The sequence below is a fragment of the Culex quinquefasciatus genome, chromosome 3 (genome assembly GCF_015732765.1).
Source record: "Culex quinquefasciatus strain JHB chromosome 3, VPISU_Cqui_1.0_pri_paternal, whole genome shotgun sequence".
NCBI lineage: Eukaryota > Metazoa > Arthropoda > Insecta > Diptera > Culicidae > Culex > Culex quinquefasciatus.
The window spans coordinates 172304435-172326126 of record NC_051863.1 but is presented as its reverse complement, the minus strand read 5'-3'; the positions used below and the strand labels follow the sequence as shown (position 1 = coordinate 172326126).

General features: G+C 37.3%; 4 protein-coding genes across 6 annotated transcripts in view; 2 read left to right on the top strand and 2 right to left on the bottom strand.

Moving 5' to 3' along the window:
• The window catches only part of LOC6052304 (sorbin and SH3 domain-containing protein 1), a 148165-nt gene that overhangs the window by 29863 nt on the left and 96610 nt on the right, over positions 1–21692 (top strand). The gene's annotated exons all lie outside the window — the stretch shown is intronic.
• LOC6054371 (CLIP domain-containing serine protease 14D) lies at positions 12177–13337 on the bottom strand. 2 transcript variants are annotated; one of them, XM_038260167.1, is made up of 4 exons: positions 13205–13337; positions 12924–13146; positions 12558–12859; positions 12177–12502 (listed from the first exon to the last, which is right to left on the bottom strand). In XM_038260167.1, exons 1-4 carry the CDS (start codon positions 13263–13265, stop codon positions 12216–12218), a joined length of 873 nt encoding a protein of 290 aa, XP_038116095.1. In that variant the 5' UTR covers positions 13266–13337; the 3' UTR covers positions 12177–12215. The 2 variants fall into 2 exon arrangements, with proteins under 2 accessions (XP_038116095.1, XP_001870297.2); XM_001870262.2 differs by having other exon boundaries at positions 12924–13149; positions 13205–13324.
• On the bottom strand, positions 13766–14862 carry LOC6039250 (CLIP domain-containing serine protease 14D). Its single transcript, XM_001848833.2, has 3 exons — positions 14547–14862; positions 14193–14494; positions 13766–14136 (listed from the first exon to the last, which is right to left on the bottom strand). Exons 1-3 carry the CDS (start codon positions 14858–14860, stop codon positions 13847–13849), a joined length of 906 nt encoding a protein of 301 aa, XP_001848885.2. The 5' UTR covers positions 14861–14862; the 3' UTR covers positions 13766–13846.
• LOC6039251 (CLIP domain-containing serine protease 14D) lies at positions 15001–16056 on the top strand. Its single transcript, XM_001848834.2, has 2 exons — positions 15001–15622; positions 15681–16056. Exons 1-2 carry the CDS (start codon positions 15046–15048, stop codon positions 15968–15970), a joined length of 867 nt encoding a protein of 288 aa, XP_001848886.2. The 5' UTR covers positions 15001–15045; the 3' UTR covers positions 15971–16056.

The following is a 21692-nucleotide window of genomic DNA, read 5'->3' as shown; positions in this document are numbered from 1 at the left end:
TGCCTTCTATTTAATATTTATAAGTAATAATACTTTCGATTGAATTACGATGCAACACACAGCTGAAAGGAACTCCAAAACTCTGTTATGTACTTTAATGAACTCATTGTATCTTGATTATTCACAAATAAACCGAATTGAACTGAATTTTAAATATATGTTAATTCTGTGATTTAACTTTTGACAGGTAAGAGAACGTGTGTTCCGTTTAAGGGGTTACATATATGTAGAAAATCACCAAATTTCATATTACAGAAAATTTATTAAATCAACTTTAAAAATGATTTTCAAACACTTCTGAAAGTTTCATGAAGGTATTTCAAGATTTAACTGAGTTAGAGACGATTTAAGCTCAGAGTTTTGCCATGCGCAAAGCAATCTGTCTAACTTTCTGAGCTTTTTTCTCTGAACACCAAGTTAATTTACGGGTGCCACGATATCTCAAGATGAGACAGACCAAATTGGCTGAAATTTTGGATGAAGACTCCCAAGACATATTTCGTGTGCATGACGAAGCCCGATTTTGAAATTTTGAATTTTCAAAAAATACAAAAATCAAAAACTGGCGATTTTTTATATGAAAAACAGAAAAATATTTTTATCATTTTTTAAAATAAACTTTTTGGAAATCGGCCTTCGTCATGCACACGAGACCGGTTTAACGAGTCTTCACCAAAATTTTGAGCCGATTTGGTCGGAGCAATGTTGAGATATCGTGGCACACGTTTTTTGAAACTGCTAACTTCAAATAGCTATATCTCGGCAAAGCTACAACCAAATTTCTTCAAATTTGTTTTGTTAATAGATGAAAAGTAATATTTTAATGCCCTGAAAACAGATTTTTAAAAAAGTTTAAGTGTGTGCTCAAACCTACCTCTGACATTTTTGCCGATTTACATGTATGTAACCCCTTAAATGACTTTTGTACCTAATAAGAAGTTTATTCAAACAAAAGATATGATTTGAAATTTAAAAAAATCAGAAATATTTCTTTGGCAAATAAGAGCACAAGTCACTTCGTTTGCTTCAACATAATTTTATATTTAAAAAAATAACTTGATCCAACTATGTGATCAAAAAAGGGCATAAATTTCACTTAAGTAGCCATAACTTGAGACAGGGTTGCCAAATTCTCAATGTTTTGGACTCGTTGAAAAGGTCTTTCAATTACCTAACCAACGATTTATAACATGATGATATTTGAGTCGATTTCCGATCACTTATCTAACATTCGAATAAATACAAAACATGTTTATATACATCACTTTTGAACTACTTATCGAAACTTTATAAAAATCAATAGGTTCATATGGCACCTTAAAACCAAATCGAATGCAATTGGTTTGAATAAAATCGGTTTAGCCAGTGCTGAGGAAACTCAGTGAGAATTTTGGTCACACACCAAACACACATACACACATTTGTTTAGTTTTGGATTCTGAGTTGATAGGTATACATGAAGGTGGGTCTACGGGCTTTCTGAGACAAGTTCATTTTTAGAGCAGGTTTACAGCGTTACTTCAGCGAGGACTTTTGCCTTTTTCATTTTCTTCAATGGAAACAGTTTCTTGTAGGCCCTGCTGGAAAATATATTTTTTAATTTACATTTTCAAATTAACGCCACTTGAAATTAAAACTGACCAATTATGGCCGAAAAATTTAACCATTTTCAAACAATCAATCTCCAACCATCTACAAATCCCAACAAAATACTGTTGCAACCAAAACCGCACTCCAAACAATCTCAAGAAAGTGACAATCTCTTCAAGTTTTCCCCGCATCATTAAAGTGCCAGTGTTGCCAGTGCGCTCGATCAACCGTGCAAAGCTCCCGTCTCTGACCTCTGACCATTTTCCGCAGAATCCCCGCAAAAGCAGCCGCCAGCGTCGCCGTCGCCGTTCGGGCCCAAGTTCAAGGCCCGCGCCAGCCCCGGATCAGGTAGGACCTGCACACTGACAGAGGCTTTTCACGTTGAGTCACAGCTCACTTGAAACGTGGGGGAAATTCTAACTAACAAAGTCACGTGTCTCTCGTTTGCGAAGTGGTTTATTCTCATTTAGCTTGGATTTTTTGTTGCTTTTTTTTTTTGCTTTGTTGGTCAACCTGTGTGTCTAGACCTGTTCAGACCTAGCGCCCGTAGAGGTTGGTTGGAACTCCGAAGTCAACTCTGAACAGAGACGAGACAAATTAACCGACATGTTTCATCATGTGTCGTCGTTTGTTCTCATTAGTGTCCCTCGTGGATCAACCAGAACGACACTTTCTCTTTCCTAGTTTTTATAGCTGGGGCAATTTGCTACTTTTGTGTCACGATTGGCAACAAATTTCAGATTAACTTAAAAGTGGAAATCAAAACTAAAGGAAAGTCAGCGTTTCCTTAGAAATTTTAATTTTGAATCAATTTTTTTATTCGAAATATTTTTTTAAAGACAACATCTTGCTCTTCACCCTACCAATCCCGACTAGGATTAATTCTGCGGGACACGAGCTGCGTTAATTTAACTCGAGCAGCAGTAGCTTACCTGTCGGAGTTAATAATTCAATTAGGCCACATCGCCAAGTAACGCCAACCCGTATAGCCAAGTTGGGGCAGGTCCTGGTCTCCTTTGGCTGATTAGTCGAGTCACTTGATGGTTGCTTGCTGGCGTTGGCGTCGGAGGCTTATGGTGGGATTAAATGGGGTTAGCCTCATTAAGGGAGCCTAATCAAATACTCGTCGCCAGAGTGATAAACCCGGTAAGATTGATGGGGTTAGTGAGATTAATTTTTATCGAATCAATGATTTTGGAAAGCAAATTTTTTTTCATTTTTTTGCCAAAACTCCTTTAAAAAAAATATAAAAAAAAGTCGCCCACCTCTACGCCACACAATGTTTACGGTTGCAATGAATCAGTTAATTTGGCCAAACATCACCACGTAACGCCAACCATCCACCCCCAACCCCTCCGCTCTGGCAGGGATTATGGTGGCGACTTCTAATTTTAGACTTCGTCAACTCTGGTGACGACTCGATTCCGACTCTGGCCGCCACACGTTCGTTCGCGTGCGATCCAGCGATTTTGTGTACACAAACGTTACACAATAGTGTTTGGCCTGCGCGAGAGAGATTCGCAGACGTCACGAACTAAGCACAGTAAAAAAAATTAAGCAAATTTTTAGCAAAAAATGATTTTTTTTAAAGAATGGATTTATTTCAATTACAATTCTTGAATATTTTTATTTTCCTTGGGCATGAGTAAGGACCTCGACGCCGTTAGCAATGTTGGCTTTAAAATAAAATTTCGTGATAATATCACTTCCCCCCAGCCAACATTTTTGCCATGCGAAGCGGGCCTCGACGCTGTGTCTAGGTTTAATTCCTAGCTAGGAGCCATCAGTGTCTTAAGAGGTGGTCCCAAGGCCGAGTAGGAGTTCATGAAGCAAATTAGTCGTCTCCCACCCCTTTTAAATTGAAAATGAACTCTGAAACCAGCGCTTACTCACAACAGAAACAGAGGCCTCTTCTAGGCATTGTAGGATAGAATAGATTTAGAAATTTATTTAAAAAATTGTTACGTGCATAAATTTTAAACTTCCATTTAAGTAATAATACAAAGCATTTTGATATGTCAAAATTTCCATAGAGTCTCGATCAATCAATAATGAAATGATATCGGACAAAATTCGTTAATCTGTTGAACTAACGGTTTTCGGATTATGGTTGCATCGAATATTGTTGCGAATCGAGGATCTATTGGAGCCTTGACGATCAAATGGAGCCTAACATTTCAAAAGGGCGCATGGGTTTTGTGAACAGGAGTGTGTCTCCTTCACTTAAATGACAGTTGAGCAGTTCTCTACGGAATCGGTCTTTTTTCTTTAATTTTAATTTTTGTATTTTTTAATCCGGCTGAAACTTTTTTGGTGCCTTCGGTATGCCCAAAGAAGCCATTTTGCATCATTAGTTTGTCCATATAATTTTCCATACAAATTTGGCAGCTGTCCATACAAAAATGATATGTGAAAATTCAAAAATCTGTATCTTTTGAAGGAATTTTTGATCGATTTGGTGTCTTCGGCAAAGTTGTAGGTATGGATATGGACTACACTGAAAAAATTGATACACGGTAAAAAATTTGGTGATTTTAATTTAACTTTTGTCACTAAAACTTGATTTGCAAAAAACACTATTTTTAATTTTTTCATTTTTGATATGTTTTAGAGGACATAAAATGCCAACTTTCAGAAATTTCAGAATGGGCAAAATCTTTGACCGAGTTATGATTTTTGAATCAATACAGATTTTTCAAAAATCGAAATATTGGTCGCAAAATTTTCAACTTCATTTTCCGATGTAAAATCGAATTTGCAATCAAAAGTACTTTAGTGAAATTTTGATAAAGTGTACCGTTTTTAAGTTATAGCCATTTTTAAGTAACTTTTTGAAAATAGTCGCAGTTTTCATTTTTAAAATAGTGCCCATGTTTGCCCACTTTTGGAAAAAATATTTTTGGAAAGTTGAGAAAATTCTCTATATTTTGCTTTTCGGACTTTGTTGATACGACCCTTAGTTGCTGAGATATTGCCATGCAAATGTTAAAAACAGGAAAATTGATGTTTTCTAAGTCTCACCCAAACAACCCACCATTTTCTAATGTCGATATCTCAGCAACTATAGGTCCGATTTACAATGTTGAAACATGAAACATTCGTGAAATTTTCCGATCTTTTCGAAAAAAATACTTTCAAAAATTTTAAATCAAGACTAACATTTCAAATGGGCGTAATATTGAATGTTTGGCCTGTTTGAAATGTTAGTCTTGATTTTGAATTTTGAAAATATTTTTTCGAAAAGATCGGAAAATTTCACAAATGTTTCATATATTAACATTGTGAATCGGACCTATAGTTGCTGAGATATCGACATTAGAAAATAGTGGGTTGTTTGGGTGAGACTTAGAAAACATCAATTTTCATGTTTTTAACCTTTGCATGGCAATATCTCAGCAACTAAGGGTCGTATCAACAAAGTCCGAAGAAGCAAAATATAGAGAATTTTCTCAGCTCTTCAAAAATATTTTTTCAATAGTGGGCAAACATGGGCACTATTTTAAAAATGAAAACTGCGACTATTTTCAAAAAAGTTACCTAAAAAGGTTATAACTTGAAAATGGTGCACTTTTTCAAAATTCACTAAAGTACTTTTGATTGCAAATTCGATTTTACATCGGAAAATGAAGTTGAAAAATTTTGCGACCAATATTTCGATTTTTGAAAAATCTGTATTGATTCAAAAATCATAACTCGGTCAAAGATTTTGCCCATTCTGGAAATTTCTGAAAAGTTGGCATTTTATGTCCTCTAAAACATATCAAAAATGAAAAAATAAAAATAGTGTTTTTTGCAAATCAAGTTTTAGTGACAAAAAGTTAAATTAAAATCACCAAATTTTTTTATCGTGTATCAATTTTTTTCAGTGTAGTCCATATTCATACCTACAACTTTGCCGAAGACACCAAATCGATCAAAAAATTCCTTCAAAAGATACAGATTTTTGAATTTTCACATATCATTTTTGTATGGACAGCTGCCAAATTTGTATGGAAAATTATATGGACAAACTAATGATGCAAAATGGCTTCTTTGGGCATACCGAAGGCACCAAAAAAGTTTCAGCCGGATTAAAAAATACAAAAAAAATCGAATGACCGAAATCTCAGAGAATTGCTCAGTTTACATAAGGTATGGTAGAGATGCACTCTTGTTTGCAAGGCTTTATGCCCTAATGAAACGAAAGGCTCGAAATAGTTGCCTTAATGACGAGTGTTCAACGTATGAACTGTTCCTTTATTTTTATTGGTTTTTGGAAGCGGCAAGACTGGTTTTAAAACAAGGTCCTTTACCTTATTTGGTGTTGTAATAAAACATTTGAGGATTTGAGATTAAATTTACTTTCAGACAGTTTCAGACAGTTTAGGTTGTTGATTAAAGTTAGTTAGTTTTCCGTAGATGAATAATTGGACTTAAATGATTAGTTGATTTGGTCGAAGTGTAATATTTCATTGGCAGATCTTTTTCTAGTTGTAACGTACGACAAGACTACTGACGGACGCGACAGGTCGGCAGTTAGTTTTCATCTTTTGTTCTGTAGTATTTTTTTATTTCCTTTCAATTTGGAATACATCATAGGTTTCTTTTGTATAGATCTCCGATAAGTTACATTTTCTTATTTAATTAACTAATAATTTAATTTATTCCGGGCCTTTTTACTTTGAATTACAATTTCAGATTTTCTTTATTCAGTGTTAAATTTAGATTACCGTAACTGTGCAAGTCATCCAAGTTCTTACTACTCACACCAACACTAATTTTCTTTCACCTCCCCCCTCCCGATCCCCTATATCTTCCGGTGGTGTTCATTTGGTATGCAATACTAGTTCGGCCACTACCCTTTTTTCCACAAGAAACCGGACTTGGACTGACTTGAGGCCGCGTCCCCCACCTTGCTCCGTAAAACGAAAACGAAAACGAAACGAATTCTTGAATATTTTTATTTTATTTTAAGTATCTCCTAAACATCATTGAATTTCAAATGGCGATGTTTCAGAAACTATTGTCCCGATTTTCAATGTTTATAAATTGAACATTTGTAAAAATGGCTTATTATTTAAAAAAAAAAAACAAATTAAAAAATCTCAAATTTAAAAGAGTTATGAAAAAACTGGTCGCCATCGATCATGGCCATTCATGGTCACTAGGGTGCCCAGAAAAAATGACCCCCTGCTCCACAAGCGGAAAATGGTTTTTTGGGGTATTTTAAGCATCTATGTAAATTTTGAGCGAAATTGGTTGAGATTAACCCATTGATACCCGAGCCTAAAGTTGGTGAAAAAAATGTTTTTCATACAAAAATGACTTTTTTAAATCGCTAATAACTTTTTAAGATCGAGTTTTACAGCTTTGGTATGTTCTACAAAGTTGTAGAGCATTAAATTTCCAATAAGAATCTCACTTTTGAGAATATTTGGGTGAAAGTAGCGCACCGTGCAGACCAAACCGTAAGAAACTTGGGTTTTCCATACATTTTTTCGATTTTTCCCATACAAACTTCACCTCCGAGTATCAATGGGTAAATGATGACCGATTTTGCTCATATTTGGCCCAGAGTCCTAAAATAGGTCAAGGAACAATATTCAGCTTGTGGAGCGAGGTTTTGAAAAAAAGTCCCATATTCTGGGCACCCTAATGGTCACCCGCGACAGACACGGACGAAGAAACAAAAAAACGCAAAAAGTAAATTTTTCAAAACTATTTTTTATAAACTTTAAATGAACATTATTACACTTTAAAAAATAACCCTGCAAAGTTAGAAAAAACATGAAATTTTACAATGTAAAACATTGTTCTAAATGATAAAATGACCCTTCTGGGTCAATATAAATCCGAAAAGTACATAAAATTTCCCTTAAAATGACATGTTTCAAAAATTTTTACAGTCGAGTTATGGAATATGGCATAGTTTTCAATACTTTTTTAGTGTTCTTTTTCGATGAAAATACTGTTTTTTTCTTGCTAAATTCATTGTAAGAATATTTAAAATATCGATTTTTGGTCATATTTGAAGTTTTTATGTAAAGTTATCATATTGATCCAAAAAAATAATCAAAAATCGATAATTTGGCAATTTGGGTCAATTCCGAGGGCAGATTCATAATAAATTGCAACGGCCTGATGTAAATTTAATAAACAGTAAAAATTGTACAAAATTTATCTTTGTTTGACACCCCCATCACATTTTTTTTATATATATTTACGGTATTTTGAGATTTTTATACATTTTTATTTAAAACTAAAATGTAGTGAACCTCAATTCAAAATGTTACAGTGTTTGATGCCAGTAAGCATTTTATAAATATGTCTTTGAGTGATTAAAAGAACTGTTTGAAATTTTGTAAGAACTTTGAACTTAGGCCGTAGCAAATATTTTTCAAAGTTTATGACGCCCTCCCTTCGAATTTGGTCCAAAAAAGGGGGAGGGGGGGCAAAAACATTTTTTTTTTTTCAAAAAGCATCAAAATAATCAAAGTCTAATCAACTGAGATCAATCTAAAATGCCTTTTGCTACATTGATATTCATATTTAACATGTTAGGGCTCGTTTTAAAATATTTGGAACTTTTATGAAATTACAATGTGCAGCACTGCAAAACAATTTTTTTTTCTTGCAAAAATCAAATTTCGTCAATTCTTAGATTTTTTTTTAAACTTATGATAGCAAAACAACTGGACCGGTGTATAATGCATTTTAAATGTTGACACCGTGGCCTGTAATTTTTTAAAGTTTTTTTTTGTTAATCAGTATCATTTGATTTTCAACAGTAATTAAATAATATCAAATTTAAAAATTGAATAAACAAAATCTCTTATGATCTCTTGCAAATACCTTTGACATTCTAAAACCATGATCGCTAGAAAAGTTTCCTGTGCATTAGTGAAATCTTCATTGCTTTCGATACTTTTACCCTATTGATTTAATATTTCTTCAAATTCTAAGATTTCTTGAAATAATTTTGCAAATATATTAGGGTTAAACTTTCTGTTAAGCTTGAAGCATTTTGCAACTTTTTCAATATTTCATTCATTTGAATAAACTTTGACACAAAATTTTCAGCTGTATCATTTTCTTACTTATAAAGATTTTGAGTTAATTCGAATAAATTAATAAAACTAAAAACCAGGGCTGTGGAGTCGGAGTCGGAGTCGGAGCCGGAGTCGGAGCCGGAGTCGGTGGAGTCGGGTCTTTTTGGGGACCTGGAGTCGGAGTCGGAGTCGTCAAAACTCGAACAGCTGGAGTCGGAGTCGGAGCCGGAGTCGGCTAAATTTAAAGGCTGGAGTCGGAGTCGGAGTCGGAGCCGAAGAATTCTGATAACCTGGAGTCGGAGTCGGAGTCGGAGTTATCTTAAATTCAACAAAAATATGTTTTTTTATTGTTCAGTATTTACTATACAACAGCTTGATTTACAAAACTTCTTATGTTTTTAATTATTTTTTATTTATTTCGCTCTCTTTTCATTTTTTAAAAGAGATTTATTAGATGCCATTATTTTTTTGAAGCTTTTTATTGTTATTGGAAAGCTCTAATTGTGTTATTTAACTATAATCACTAAATGATAACCTCTTACCCAAATATTTAGTATCATAATTAAAAAAATATATAAAAAATATTGGTTATGTAGTCAGACATATCTAATTGATTCTTGACTGCTTCCTTTTGCCTATATTTATGTGCCCTTGCAATTCAAATTTGACCAAATTTCATCCAATTCTTTCTGAAAAAAGAACATACACAGCCATCTATTATCCCCATAGCGAATGTCTTGGAGGTTTTAAGTTAAATCATTTTTGGGAAAAAAAATTACGAGGTACATAAAAAGATTACAAATAATAATTACTGTTTTTGGAAATCGAAAAAGAGGCACTGACAGTTTAACTTTTGTAACAAATAATTAACGATAATAACAATTTCTTACTTGGAACTCAACATGCGCATTTTGTTTATAACTGAGTACAAGAAAATCAAAGTGTTGCATTTTAAATAATTGAAACTAACAAAAAATATCAAAAGAAATTGTAACTAATTTTGAAATAATCATTGAATGTTGATGTTGATGTTGATTTTAGGTAAACTATTTTGATATCGTTGCAAATTATCGCTGAACAAATCTCAAGACTTCAGTACTAAAATTTACTAATAAAAAAATGTATACAAGAAAATGTAGGATTTTAAATTATTTTTCGAAATATTATTTAAAAAAACGAAATCAAAATATTATCAACCCGTAAGGATTTTCTCATACTGTATGTCCCACGCCAATATGACGGAAGGGGATTATCATTGTAAATCAATGTACCTTAAAAAAATGAAATACTTGTGACTTAGAAAATATTTTACTTGTGGATATTTGTATTTATTATATTTTAAGTTTTTTCATATATTTTGATGGAGGCGCAAGATCATTAATAAAGCTTCGTTTTAGGTGAAGATTCACGAAGTATCGTGCGCCTCCTTTTTAATGTATATTAATTTTTAAAATTAAAATAAATTAAAAAATTCCAGGGTAAAATAATTTCTATGTCACAGATATTTGAAAAGGACCTCTTAAGCGTCCTTTCCACGAAGAAATTGTTCAGATACATTGATTTGCAATAATAATCTCCTTCCGCCATGGCGGGATGTCCATGTAAAAAAAAAACAAAAAAAATGTTTCGTTTAAAATTGTCATTTAAAAACAAGGTGCCTGTCACGGTGCTTCTTATAAATGTCAGCCTGAAAAAGAGCAAATTGAATTTTAATGTTCAATAGATCATTAAGGCCAGGTTTCTTTTAATTATTCATTCAAAAGTAACAATTTAATATTCACATTTATTAGCTTCTAATACATTATTTGCAAAGTTGAGGTTAAGCAAATAATTCCAAATTTATTTACAAAACTGTCTTCTCAAAATGCCTCTAAAACTGAAGATATGTTTCGATTTCCGTTTCCATAACGTATAAAACTTGTAACCTAGACACTTTTTTTTTCGTTTTGTGATTGGAACTTATTTTTCTTGAGAAAAACATGACGCTTAGAGAGTATTTAAATAATCTTATTTATCAATGTTTTAAAAATAATTAATTAATAATAGTTGACTAACTTTTGAACCATTTAAAAATATGTGGAGTCGGAGTCGGAGTCGGAGCCAACCATTTGTTGAAAGCTGGAGTCGGAGTCGGAGTCGGAGTCGGCTAGAGTTGGTAGGCCGGAGTCAGAGTCGGAGTCAGAGTCGGAGTCGGAGCCAACCATTTGTTGAAAGCCGGAGTCGGAGTCGGAGTCGGAGTCGGCTAGTCTGAGAAAGCCGGAGTCGGAGTCGTTTGAAATATGACCCGACTCCGCAGCCCTGTTAAAAACAATAATTAATAATTTATATATTTTTTTTTGTTTCCTCAAACATGACGACCTGGCTAACATTTTTAAATAACATTTTTAAATAACTGAATGTTCTTTATGTGTATTTATTACACATGCAGAGAATCATTTAAAAAAATAACATTTACACATTTTGAATGTTTTAATTGCATCTGAACAATTGTAAGAAATATTATTGAGCTCAAAATATTTCGACGAAAAAAATGATGATCATTACAATGTTTGTTTGAAATCCATATTTTATTATATCTTAACATTTTATTTCAGTGTCGATAAAAAAAACACAAAAAAAATATCATTTCCGAACACGTAGATAAATTCATTAGACCACTTCCAGGAAAATATAAAAAGATACCCTTTAAATTTTGTTTGGACACGGCTGGAGACTTTGAGTTCTTTAGTTTTTTAATCACCATATTTTTTATTGGCTTTTAATCAATTTCAATTTTAAGAGGTATTGATATTTTCTAAATCAGATTCAATTATGTTCTACCTTTTTGCATTTCGAGTATTTTTTGACATTTTTTCTAACATTGAGTTTTGTTTTACATTTTTCATTAAATAAAATTATTTTTTTTTCTATATAAAAAAAATCTGTTTTGCTGAAGAATTTGACCTGAGGACTCCTCAAAGTCGCGGGCCGCACAGAAGACCTCGGACAGAAGACATCCTTACAAATTACTAGAAAAAGAGTCGTCCCGATTGGATGAGATATGATTAAATTTCAAAAGTTCTTTACAATTTAGATCGAAGCCCGCCTAGAGGCGGGGTTGAGTTATTAAGGGTTAATGCTGAAATTCAATGTTAACCGTATTTTCCTTTAAAAAAAACTATCTAAATCTCCGAAAGATTCCCCACAAATCATTAAAAACGGCAAAAACCCGCCAACCCGCGTGCGCCCCACGCCAAAATTTTTGATTGATTTCCGTAGCTCCGATCAGCGGCGGCCCTGTCCAAATGGCTACCTTTTTGGCAGTGCCGTCCTGCCTGCTCTATAAATAATGCTGCGTCCAAACGCTAGACCAGGTTAGTCATCGCCAGGAAGAAGACTACGCACGCGTTTTATTTTGCTATTTTCAGAGACCATCTTGGCAGATGGCGGTCGGTTCCGATTACGCCGTTTGCGCCCATGCTGGATTTTGACCGAGTGGTCAGCGGGAGATTTATAGTTGGACGATTTAATTAGTAATAAATGTGATGGGTTGAGACAGACCGGCTGGACGACTCCTTGGTCTTCAAAAGCTGACTATATTTTAATCTTATTGAAATGTCACTCCATATGATCATCGATCCAGTCCAGGAAGCTGGTCACGCGGGTGTACACTCCCGGAACTCCTCCCCGGCCGCAACCTTTGCCATAGCTAACAACTCCGTACGCGTACGAGTATCCATCGACGGCTGCTACCAAACTACCACCGGAATCACCCTGGCAGGTATCCTTGCCGGCTTCCGCTCCGGCACACAACTTCGACGGTACTATGTTATCGTACACCTTTCCACAGTCGTCATTGGTAACACCGTTGAGTTGAACGTGCAACTTGTACCGACTGCCGTATTCTGTAAACAAACTCTTGAAAATTCCCAATTCCCCAAAATTAGTTACAACACTCACGGATGGTCTTGTTCTGATGCTCGGTATTGCCCCACCCGACAGCCGTATACGTCAGCTCGTCGGTGTTCTTATCCTTGACCGCGTCAGCGGTCGGCAAGCACAGCGGCAGCGCAAACTCCGAGAAGGTCACGGCGTCCTTCAGCTTGATCAGCGCGATATCGTTGAGGAACGTCCCCTTGGTGTAGTTCTCGTGCATGATGACCTTCTCCACCTCCACGTCGATCACCGGATCGTTGCAGATCGTTTGCTCGTCGCAGTCGTCGTCGCTGGCCAGATCCCACTCGCCCAGCCGAATCTTTTCCCTTTTGAATACACAACCCCGTATTAGGATGATCCTCAGTAGTCGTCAAACCTCCGATAACTCACAGCTTGTACTCGTCGCTCAAATCCGACACGCAGTGGGCCGCCGTCATCACGTAACGGTCCGAGATCAGACTGCCTCCGCACCAGTACAGATTCTTGTAGAAGCCATAGCTGAACACCAGCAGGGCCGTCCACGGGTAGTTCTTCGGTTTGGTGATCGTACCGCCGTAGATGCGGTCGGCGAAGTCAACACCGCAGGTGCCCGGCTCAGGGAGTTTGGTGCATTCTGCTTGAAAGTGAGGGGAGTTTAAACACTGAGAAACTCTACTTGGATTTACACTTACCAAAACAGCTGAACAGCACCAACAGTGCACAAGCGAGAATGCCTCCCAGTTTGGGCCACATCTTGAACCGTGGAGTAGTTGGTTCGTCTAGTGCCGACGAGGTACTGATAGAGATTGATGCAAATCGATCGTATTAAGTAGGGAATCAGTATGCTGATAGCAGGGATGTTGAAGGTCGCCTCACTTTTGCTGAACTTGCAGTATTTGCAAACATTTGTATTTACTAGGGATTGGTAGTAACAAGGAAACCATCAATATCAATACATCAGTAATCGCACCAGGAGGATGCACAATGTTTTGCATCCTTATCAATATTTAGAAACGGAAGGTTAACGCTTTGATAGGCCATCAACAGATAAGGACTGAACAAGTCAGGACTCTAAGCCAACCTTCCCAAAAACCGTCCTCCTGAAGCTTACTTGGGAAAACCTCGGATAATTTTTCTTATCTTCTAATAAGGGAACGTATATCAAATCCTGGTCTGGTCGTTAATTAGGAATCTAGTTTGAGTGTTCCTATCAAATATGACGAAATCCAGACTGAAACTCGCGAAGCAAACAGTTATGTTCACAAGATTTTTATTGTATTACAGGGCAACTAGTTGTAATAAAAGTCCCAACTAACGATTCCAAACAACACTCTTCAATCCATGTTCTCCTCGATCCAGTCCAAAAAGCTGGTCACCCGTGTATACACAACTGGAATGTGCTCCTTTCCACACGCCCTTCCATAGCTGACGATCCCGTATCCGTAGGCATAACCATCGACCGTTGCAACCAAAGCACCCCCAGAATCCCCGTGGCAGCTACTCTTCCCAGCTTCCGCTCCAGCACACAGCTGAGAACTGGCCACCCCTCTAGGGTACACCACGTCACAAAAGGTCTTGTTGACGGCGTTCAGCTGGACGTGCAGCTTGTAGCGACTTCCGTACTCTGGAATTAAATTGTGACTTAATCATGTAAAACCCAAGCATTTGACCATCACTTACGGGTCGTATCGTTCTTGTACTCAGTGTTACCCCAACCGGCGGCCATGAACCGCAACCCGTCGGTGTCCAGGGTCTTAACCGGTTCGGCAACCGGTAGGCAAACCGGCGATACAAACTCCGTGTAGTTGACACTTTCGTTCAGCTTGACCAGCGCGATATCGTTGTAGGTAGTCGTCATCGAGAAGTCCGCATGCGGAATGACCTTCTCGACGCCGACGCTCAGCGGAGGATCGTTGCATTCCTCGATGTCGTTGCAGTCCTCCTCACTTTCCAGATCCCATTCCCCAAGCCGGACACTTTGCCTACAAGGATGGGCTTCAGTATTGATCATCTAGGTAAGATCTTCTAGCTTACAGTTCGTAGTCCTCGTTGAGACTGTTGACGCAGTGAGCGGCCGTCAGGACGTAGCGATCCGAGATCAGACTACCTCCGCACCAGTACAGATTCTTCAACCTGTTCAGTCGGTACACCAAAATGGCCGTCCACGGGTAGGCCTTCGGTGTGGTGATCGTGCCACCGTAGATACGATCGGAAAAGTCGACACCGCAGGTGCCCGGTTCCGGCAAGCTGGAGCATTCCACGAAGGAGTGCAGCCCTAGCGGAACTACGACGAGGACGATCAAAGCTTGACTTCTCATCTCGGGTGCAATCCGTGACCAACTGATCATTCGCCGGATCGTCTGGCGATCGCGTTTCAGTTTTCTTGCGTAACGTAAGTCTTGACCTGTATCGACTGATATTCTAGGACGTGTTGATAAGTAATTGGGATCATCCCTTACTTGGAAGCTGACTTAGTATTGAAATCAAATGCAACGATCAGTGCATCGTCTGCGGTGCTCGCGATCGGTTCAAGATGAGCTTCAAAGTGGCAACCATCCTGGTAGTTCTGCTGGTTCAGTGGTCCGAATCCGCTACCCTCCCGGAGCCGGGAACCTGCGGCGTCGACTTCTCCGATCGCATCTACGGCGGTACGATCACCAAACCGAAGGCCTATCCGTGGACCGCCATCTTGGTGTTCCGATACGGAACCTACAAGGATCTGTACTGGTGCGGTGGCAGTCTGATCTCGGATCGCTACATCCTGACGGCGGCCCACTGCGTTGATGGCTTGAGCAGCAACTACGCCCTCGAGCGCATCCGTCTCGGCGAGTGGGATCTGCTGAGCGAGGAAGACTGCGACGATGTGCAGGACTGTAACGATCCTCCGCTGGACGTTGGAGTGGAAGAAATTATTAGTCATGAGAACTTTACGATGACCACGGTTGAAAACGATATCGCGCTGATCAAGTTGAACGAAAGTGTCACCTTCACGGAGTTCATCTCTCCGCTTTGCCTGCCGATCGCGGATCCGGTCAAGACCCTGGATACCGATGGGTTCACGTACACTGCCGTCGGTTGGGGTAACACCGAGCATGATAACAAGACAATTCGTAAGTATGCGGGTTATTCTTTGTACAACCCAAGATTCTACCAACAAAATCATTCCAGGTTACGGTAGCCGCTACAAGCTGCACGTTCAGCTGCATGCCATCAACTCGACCTACTGCAACGAAAAGTACAACGATGATATCATCGATTCTCAGCTGTGTGCGGGAGCAGAAGCAGGCAAGGACACCTGTCAGGGGGATTCCGGCGGTAGTCTGATCAACGCGGTCGACGGATACTCGTACGCGTACGGCATCGTCAGCTACGGCAAGGGATGCGGCCAGAAGGGAACGCCAGGAGTGTACACCCGGGTGACCAGCTTCCTGGACTGGATCGACGAGCACATGGAGTAGTGATGGTCCCAGTTAACCTTTAATCATATTCGCAGCAAAAACCATTAATAAATCATACCTCACGGGGTTGGAATGTATCGGCGAAACACGTATTCGTACAGTTATTACAAACATCCCCGCAAAAAACAACAACACCATCGACCAGTCCCCTGGTAGAGTTGATGTAATGTTCCATTTTGGTGAACGCCAGACGCCAGGACTGCCAGATGTTCGACCCCAGGGCCGGTCTGCACTTGGCGAAACAACACGCGTAACCCTTAGCAAATCAAATTTAATTTACAAATATATTTCATGCAAAACATTGTAAATGGGCCAATTTTGAAGTGTAAACATCCTACCCTGCACACGTCAGTTGATGTTTACATTAGGCACGAGAAGGATAGACTCTTTGTTTACACTGCGACATTGGCCCAATTACATTGTTTGCTTGTTTTTTTTTATTTTCATGATTTCCTGAAAAATTTACAGTTTTTTAATTTAGTTTTGGGCAAAACTATTTAAAAAAATATTAGACTCGAAGCACACCGCGTGAATTTGTGTGTGAGTTTGTGTGTCAGAGGTTAATAAATAATTTGACCTCCCACCCGAGTCAACCCACCACCGTGAGCAACAAGCATTTACATCATTTTCCGGCGTTTTGGGGCGTGCATAAATATTCAATTATTGCCACCTACAGCCTGGCTTAGTTGGCAAAATAAGGGGCATGAATTTCGCAGCGAAAAGTCAAGGACTATTTTCAAGGGAAAGCACGTTGATTTCATTTATTTGCAATTTTGTTAGAATTTTAACAGATGAATTTAGTTTTATTATGTTATATTTTTAAGCTTCGTCGCAATAATTGCTTCAATCAAAAAAAAAATATTTTTTTTTTCATTCTAAAAAAATGTTTCTGCATTTGAATGTTCTTGAATTTTTTTGAGAAAAAAACAATCGAAAAAATTCTCAGTTTTCTATTTTACAACTTAATTTTGACAAACTTTACCCTCTTCGATTTTTAAAAATTAAAAATCATACAACCTTAAAAATTTATATTCAATCAATACATTTTTTTTCGATAATAATTGTGTTTTTAAAATTAAAAATATTGTAAATAAATGACTAAAAATAATTAAGAAATCTACATACAATTTTATTTTTTTTGACATTGTTGGTCTAAACTATGTTTGCTGAGAGATGGCTTTTCTAAGTATACAAATTGGAGGCTATCCATAAACCACGTGGACACTTTTCAGGGAATTCTAAACCCCCGCTCCCCCTCTCTATGTTGTCAATTGTCCATACAAAAAATAAAGAAAATGGACAATTGCCAACACCGACCCTCTTCCTCTAAAACTTTACAGATAGTTTATGGATGGCCTTCTAGGAATGATAAATATTTGTAATTCAATATTTTTCCTCATCTCTTTTAAACAAAACATTTTAACAATTCCACGTGCTACTTCTTCGACAGAATTTTGTTCTAGATTTGTCCGAGGGTCATTCACAAATACCGAAATCCCAACCCCACCCCACCCTTTTGTCAGAGCCAGTGGATCCAAATAAAAATAAATCAAATTAAAATATCCCTAAAAATGCGAAAATTTTGAGGATTGCTCCAAAGCAACTTCTCGCTCAACTAAATTTGTCCAAAAGTCCGGAAGTTCCAAACTGTCCTCACGTCCAATATCCGATGTCAATGTGTATATGTGTGTTGTACACTAGGATGTTTGTGTGACCCCACGTCCACCCTCCAGTTGCTCGTTTTCTAAATCGTGTGACAAAGTCCTAAATTTTGGGGGAGGGGTTTATTTGGAGAGAATCCGCATCCCCGGAATCTCCCGTTTCCTATTGGAAACGAGAAAGTTTTCTTGTTTTCGAGCTTTCGATTTGGCCCCGCTTTGTTCCGGGAAATCTAACGGCAAAAACAAAATTATGACGGTGCTGTATCAAGTTTACAAAAGTTAATGAACAAGAAGACGTCGCATCTGGGATCAAATGTTTTGAAAACTGCTTGCTGAAAAAGGGAAAAAGAGGCCGGATTAAATGGATTGAAACCGTTTTGGGACGTATGCCGCCTTATCACGTCAGCAGAGTCATCTATCGGGAGATTTAGGGAAATTCCCCTCAAGTTAGGCAACGCGTACACGCCGCAGTTTATATCAACTGAGTTATGTGAGGCTACATTTAGGCGAAACTTTTCGGTCGTCCGGCGACGACGCCAAAACTAATTTGGTTTATCTAAACTTGCGAGCAACTCATCAGTAAATTAGCTTTGCGGCAGAGGATTTTCGTTTTCGTGGGATGGGCACCGCAAACTGGTCCCGCCCTTTGACGAGCGAGTGTGGGGGAGGCGATTCGGTTTAAATTGAGGTGCCACACCGTCAGATGAAATAAATTAATCTAATTATAAACCTGGCAGTGATTCATCCCCCTCCCAAGACAAGACACTTGTAGTCTCTAGTCTTTGATGACGTTTTCCCAGCTGAGGTGTGATCAGAGTTGAGTAACACTTTGGCTTTGAACGTTTGCTGCTGGGGTGGCGAACTTCGCGTCGCGATCGTAATTTTTAGTGTTTTGGCAAAAGCCATGAAAACAAACCGTTTGCAGACAGCAACAATGAACCGAACTGATCGTGGCGGTTCTGCTGGTGTTGATGTTTATTATAAAAAAGGTCTATTTTTAAAACGTTACATAAAAATTGGACCAGCGCGGACTTCACACCCACCCACAACAATTGGTGTTCAAAGTATGGTAGCGCACGACTCGCAGGAAGGGAAGAGGGATTTAATCGATGACCCTGAGAACGAGGGAAAACATGCTGAACCGATTGGTGTTGGTAATCAACTTATCCAGAGGGTGTTTATTTTTCTAGTTTTCTAGTCCGGATTAAATCATGTTTTGGCAAAATAAGCTCAACTGACACATTAGGGTGTAATATCAAAATCGATTTTCCAGCACAGCATTATTTTAGTTCCTTTTGGGGTCCTAAACAACTCCCCAAAGTTTGGGAACGATTGGTTTTGTCCTCACTTTGCGCAAAGCGATTCAATTTTCCATACAAATTTGTATGGAAAAAATCATTTATTTGAATTTTGATATTTAAAAAATCCAAGTTTCACGCTATACTAAAACCGGATTCATATTCGGATGCTCCGGAATGTGCTTTACAACTTTCCCGAAGAGAGTATGGTGCTAACTTGCTCCTATAAAAAGATATAGCGTGTTCAAAACTCGTCTAAAACGTGTTTTTTGATCGAAAATCACGTATTAGACGAGTTTTGAGGACGCTGTATCTTTTTATAGGAGCAAGTTAGCACCATACTCTCTTCGGGAAAGTTGTAAAGCACATTCCGGAGCATCCGAATATGAATCCGGTTTTAGTATAGCGTGAAACTTGGATTTTTTAAATATCAAAATTCAAATAAATGATTTTTTCCATACAAATTTGTATGGAAAATTGAATCGCTTTGCGCAAAGTGAGGACTAAACCAATCGTTCCCAAACTTTGGGGAGTTGTTAAGGACCCTATAAGGAACCAAAAAGTTGCTGTGCTAGCCAAATTTGGACAACATTATTTTTTTCCATACAACCATATTACACCCTACTGACACATACTCACTTGGAAAGTTGTTCAGTTCAGTTCAGGTGTAGGAGTCGTCCAACTGTCGCTGGACTCGCAATACAATGATCGTCAGTTCGAATCATTGAGCAATTTCTCTGAGATTTGGGTCTTTTGATGTTTTTTTTTTGTATTTTTTTAATACGGCTGAAACTTTTTCGGTGCCTTTGGTATGCACAACGAAGCCATTTTGCATCATTAGTTTGTCCATATAATTTTTCATACAAATTTGGCAGCTGTCCATACAAAAATGATATAAGAAAATTAATAAATCTGTATCTTTTGAACGAATTTTTTGATTGCTTTGGTGTCTTCGGCAAAGTTGTAGGTATGGATAAGGAATACACTGAAAAAATGATACACGGTAAAAAAGTGATTTTTTTTCACTTTTTGTCACTTAATTTGATTTTCAAAAAAATACAATTTTTTTTTATTTTCTGTTATGTTTTAGGGGACATTAAATGCCAACTTTTCAAAAATTTTCAGAATGTGCGAAGAATCTTTGAACAAGTTTGAATTTTTGAACCAATACTGATTTTTTTTTAAATCGTTTACAAAATTTTCAATTTTTCTAATCAAGACTTACACTTCAAAAGGTCATAATATTGAATATTTGGCCCTTTTAAAATATTAGTCTTGATTTAAAAAAATTAAAAATATCGGACCATTAGTTGCTGAGAAATCGAAATAAGAAAATGGTGGGTTGTTTGGGTGAGACATAGAAAAAAAAAACTCCATAGTTATAAGTAATAATTTTTCGATTGAATTACGATGTAAATCACAGCTGAAAGGAACACCAAAACTCTGTTGTGTACCTAAATGAACTCATTGTAAATTGATTATTCACAAATAAAACCGAATTGAATTGAATTGAATTGACATAGAAAAAATCAATTTTCCTAAACTAAAGGTCGTATCAACAAAGTTCCAAAAAGCAAAATAGAGACTTTTCTCTCCTTTTCAAAAATATTTTTTTTTTCAAAGGTGGCAAACATGGGCACTAATTGAAAAAAATGAATAACTGCGACTATTTTCAAAAAAGTTACCTAAAAATGGCTTTAAGTTGAAAACGGTGCGCTTTATCAAAATTTCACTAAAGTACTATTTGATTGCAAATTCGATTCTACATCGAAAAATGAAGTTGATTTTTTTTTTGTTACCAATATTTTGATTTTTCGAAAAAATCAGTATAATTTCGAAAATTCTAAACTCGGTCAATGATTTTTTTGCACAATATGGAAATTTCTAGAAAGTTGTAAGTCCTTAGGGAACAAATCAAAAAAAAAATTTTTTTGCAAATAGAGTTTTAGTGACAAAAAGGTAATTTAAAAATCATCAATTTTTTACCGAGTATAATTTTTTCAGTGTAGTCCTTATCCATACCTACAACTTTGCCGATGACACCAAATCGATCAAAACTTCCTTCAAAAGATACAGAATTTTGAATTTTTTTGTATTATTTTTGTATGGACAGCTGCCAAATTTGCATGGAAAATTATATAGACAAACTAATGATGCAAAATGGCTTCTTTGGGCATACCGAAGGCACCAACAAAGTTTCAGCCGGATAAAAAAATACAAAAAATAAAATTAAAAAAAGACGATTTCGTAGAGAATTGCTCAATTCCAGCCTACAACGCAGTAAAGAAGAATTAAAACGGTACTTCACGTTTGATTCCGCGTTATCAGTAAACGATTAATAGGAATCTAGATTTCTAACGATTTCATTTTATTCGGAAACAAGCAACAACAAAACGGTAAAGGTCAACATTTCGTGCCGAGAACTATAGTAGAACGAGCATATTTTAAAATAAGTTATGACATTCGCTTCATCCAGTGAACGTGATCAGAAACGTGACGAACGAGTAGATGCTGTTCAAAATTTGCTCGTAACTTTCTACGTTGAGCGGTGCGTACTTCCCGATCGTCAGTGTTGGCGCGTTTTGCGCCTGGTGTAGCATCAACGAGACATGTTTGGCGTGCCCTTCCGGTAGCAGGTACCACTTGATGTCGTACAGATGCTCGATCAGCGCTTCGTTCTGCAATGAAGGGCAAACATTTGACGGTATTTAGTAAATTTAAAGGTGTCGAACGCTACCTTAACCGGAATGATGGTTCCCAGCA

Excerpts from the sequence above, each read along its gene's own strand:
- LOC6054371 (XM_001870262.2), bottom strand. The coding sequence starts at position 13,265 with ATGTGGCCCAAACTGGGAGGCATTCTCGCTTGTGCACTGTTGGTGCTG. Across the intron at positions 12,860-12,923 it reads TTGAGCGACGAGTACAAGCT|GGAAAAGATTCGGCTGGGCG; the intron begins GTGAGTTATCGG and ends TGTATTCAAAAG. Across the intron at positions 12,503-12,557 it reads GCATCAGAACAAGACCATCC|AATACGGCAGTCGGTACAAG; the intron begins GTGAGTGTTGTA and ends GTTTGTTTACAG.
- LOC6039250 (XM_001848833.2), bottom strand. The coding sequence starts at position 14,860 with ATGATCAGTTGGTCACGGATTGCACCCGAGATGAGAAGTCAAGCTTTG. Across the intron at positions 14,495-14,546 it reads CTCAACGAGGACTACGAACT|GCAAAGTGTCCGGCTTGGGG; the intron begins GTAAGCTAGAAG and ends CCATCCTTGTAG. Across the intron at positions 14,137-14,192 it reads GTACAAGAACGATACGACCC|AGTACGGAAGTCGCTACAAG; the intron begins GTAAGTGATGGT and ends ATTTAATTCCAG.
- LOC6039251 (XM_001848834.2), top strand. The coding sequence starts at position 15,046 with ATGAGCTTCAAAGTGGCAACCATCCTGGTAGTTCTGCTGGTTCAGTGG. Across the intron at positions 15,623-15,680 it reads GCATGATAACAAGACAATTC|GTTACGGTAGCCGCTACAAG; the intron begins GTAAGTATGCGG and ends AAATCATTCCAG.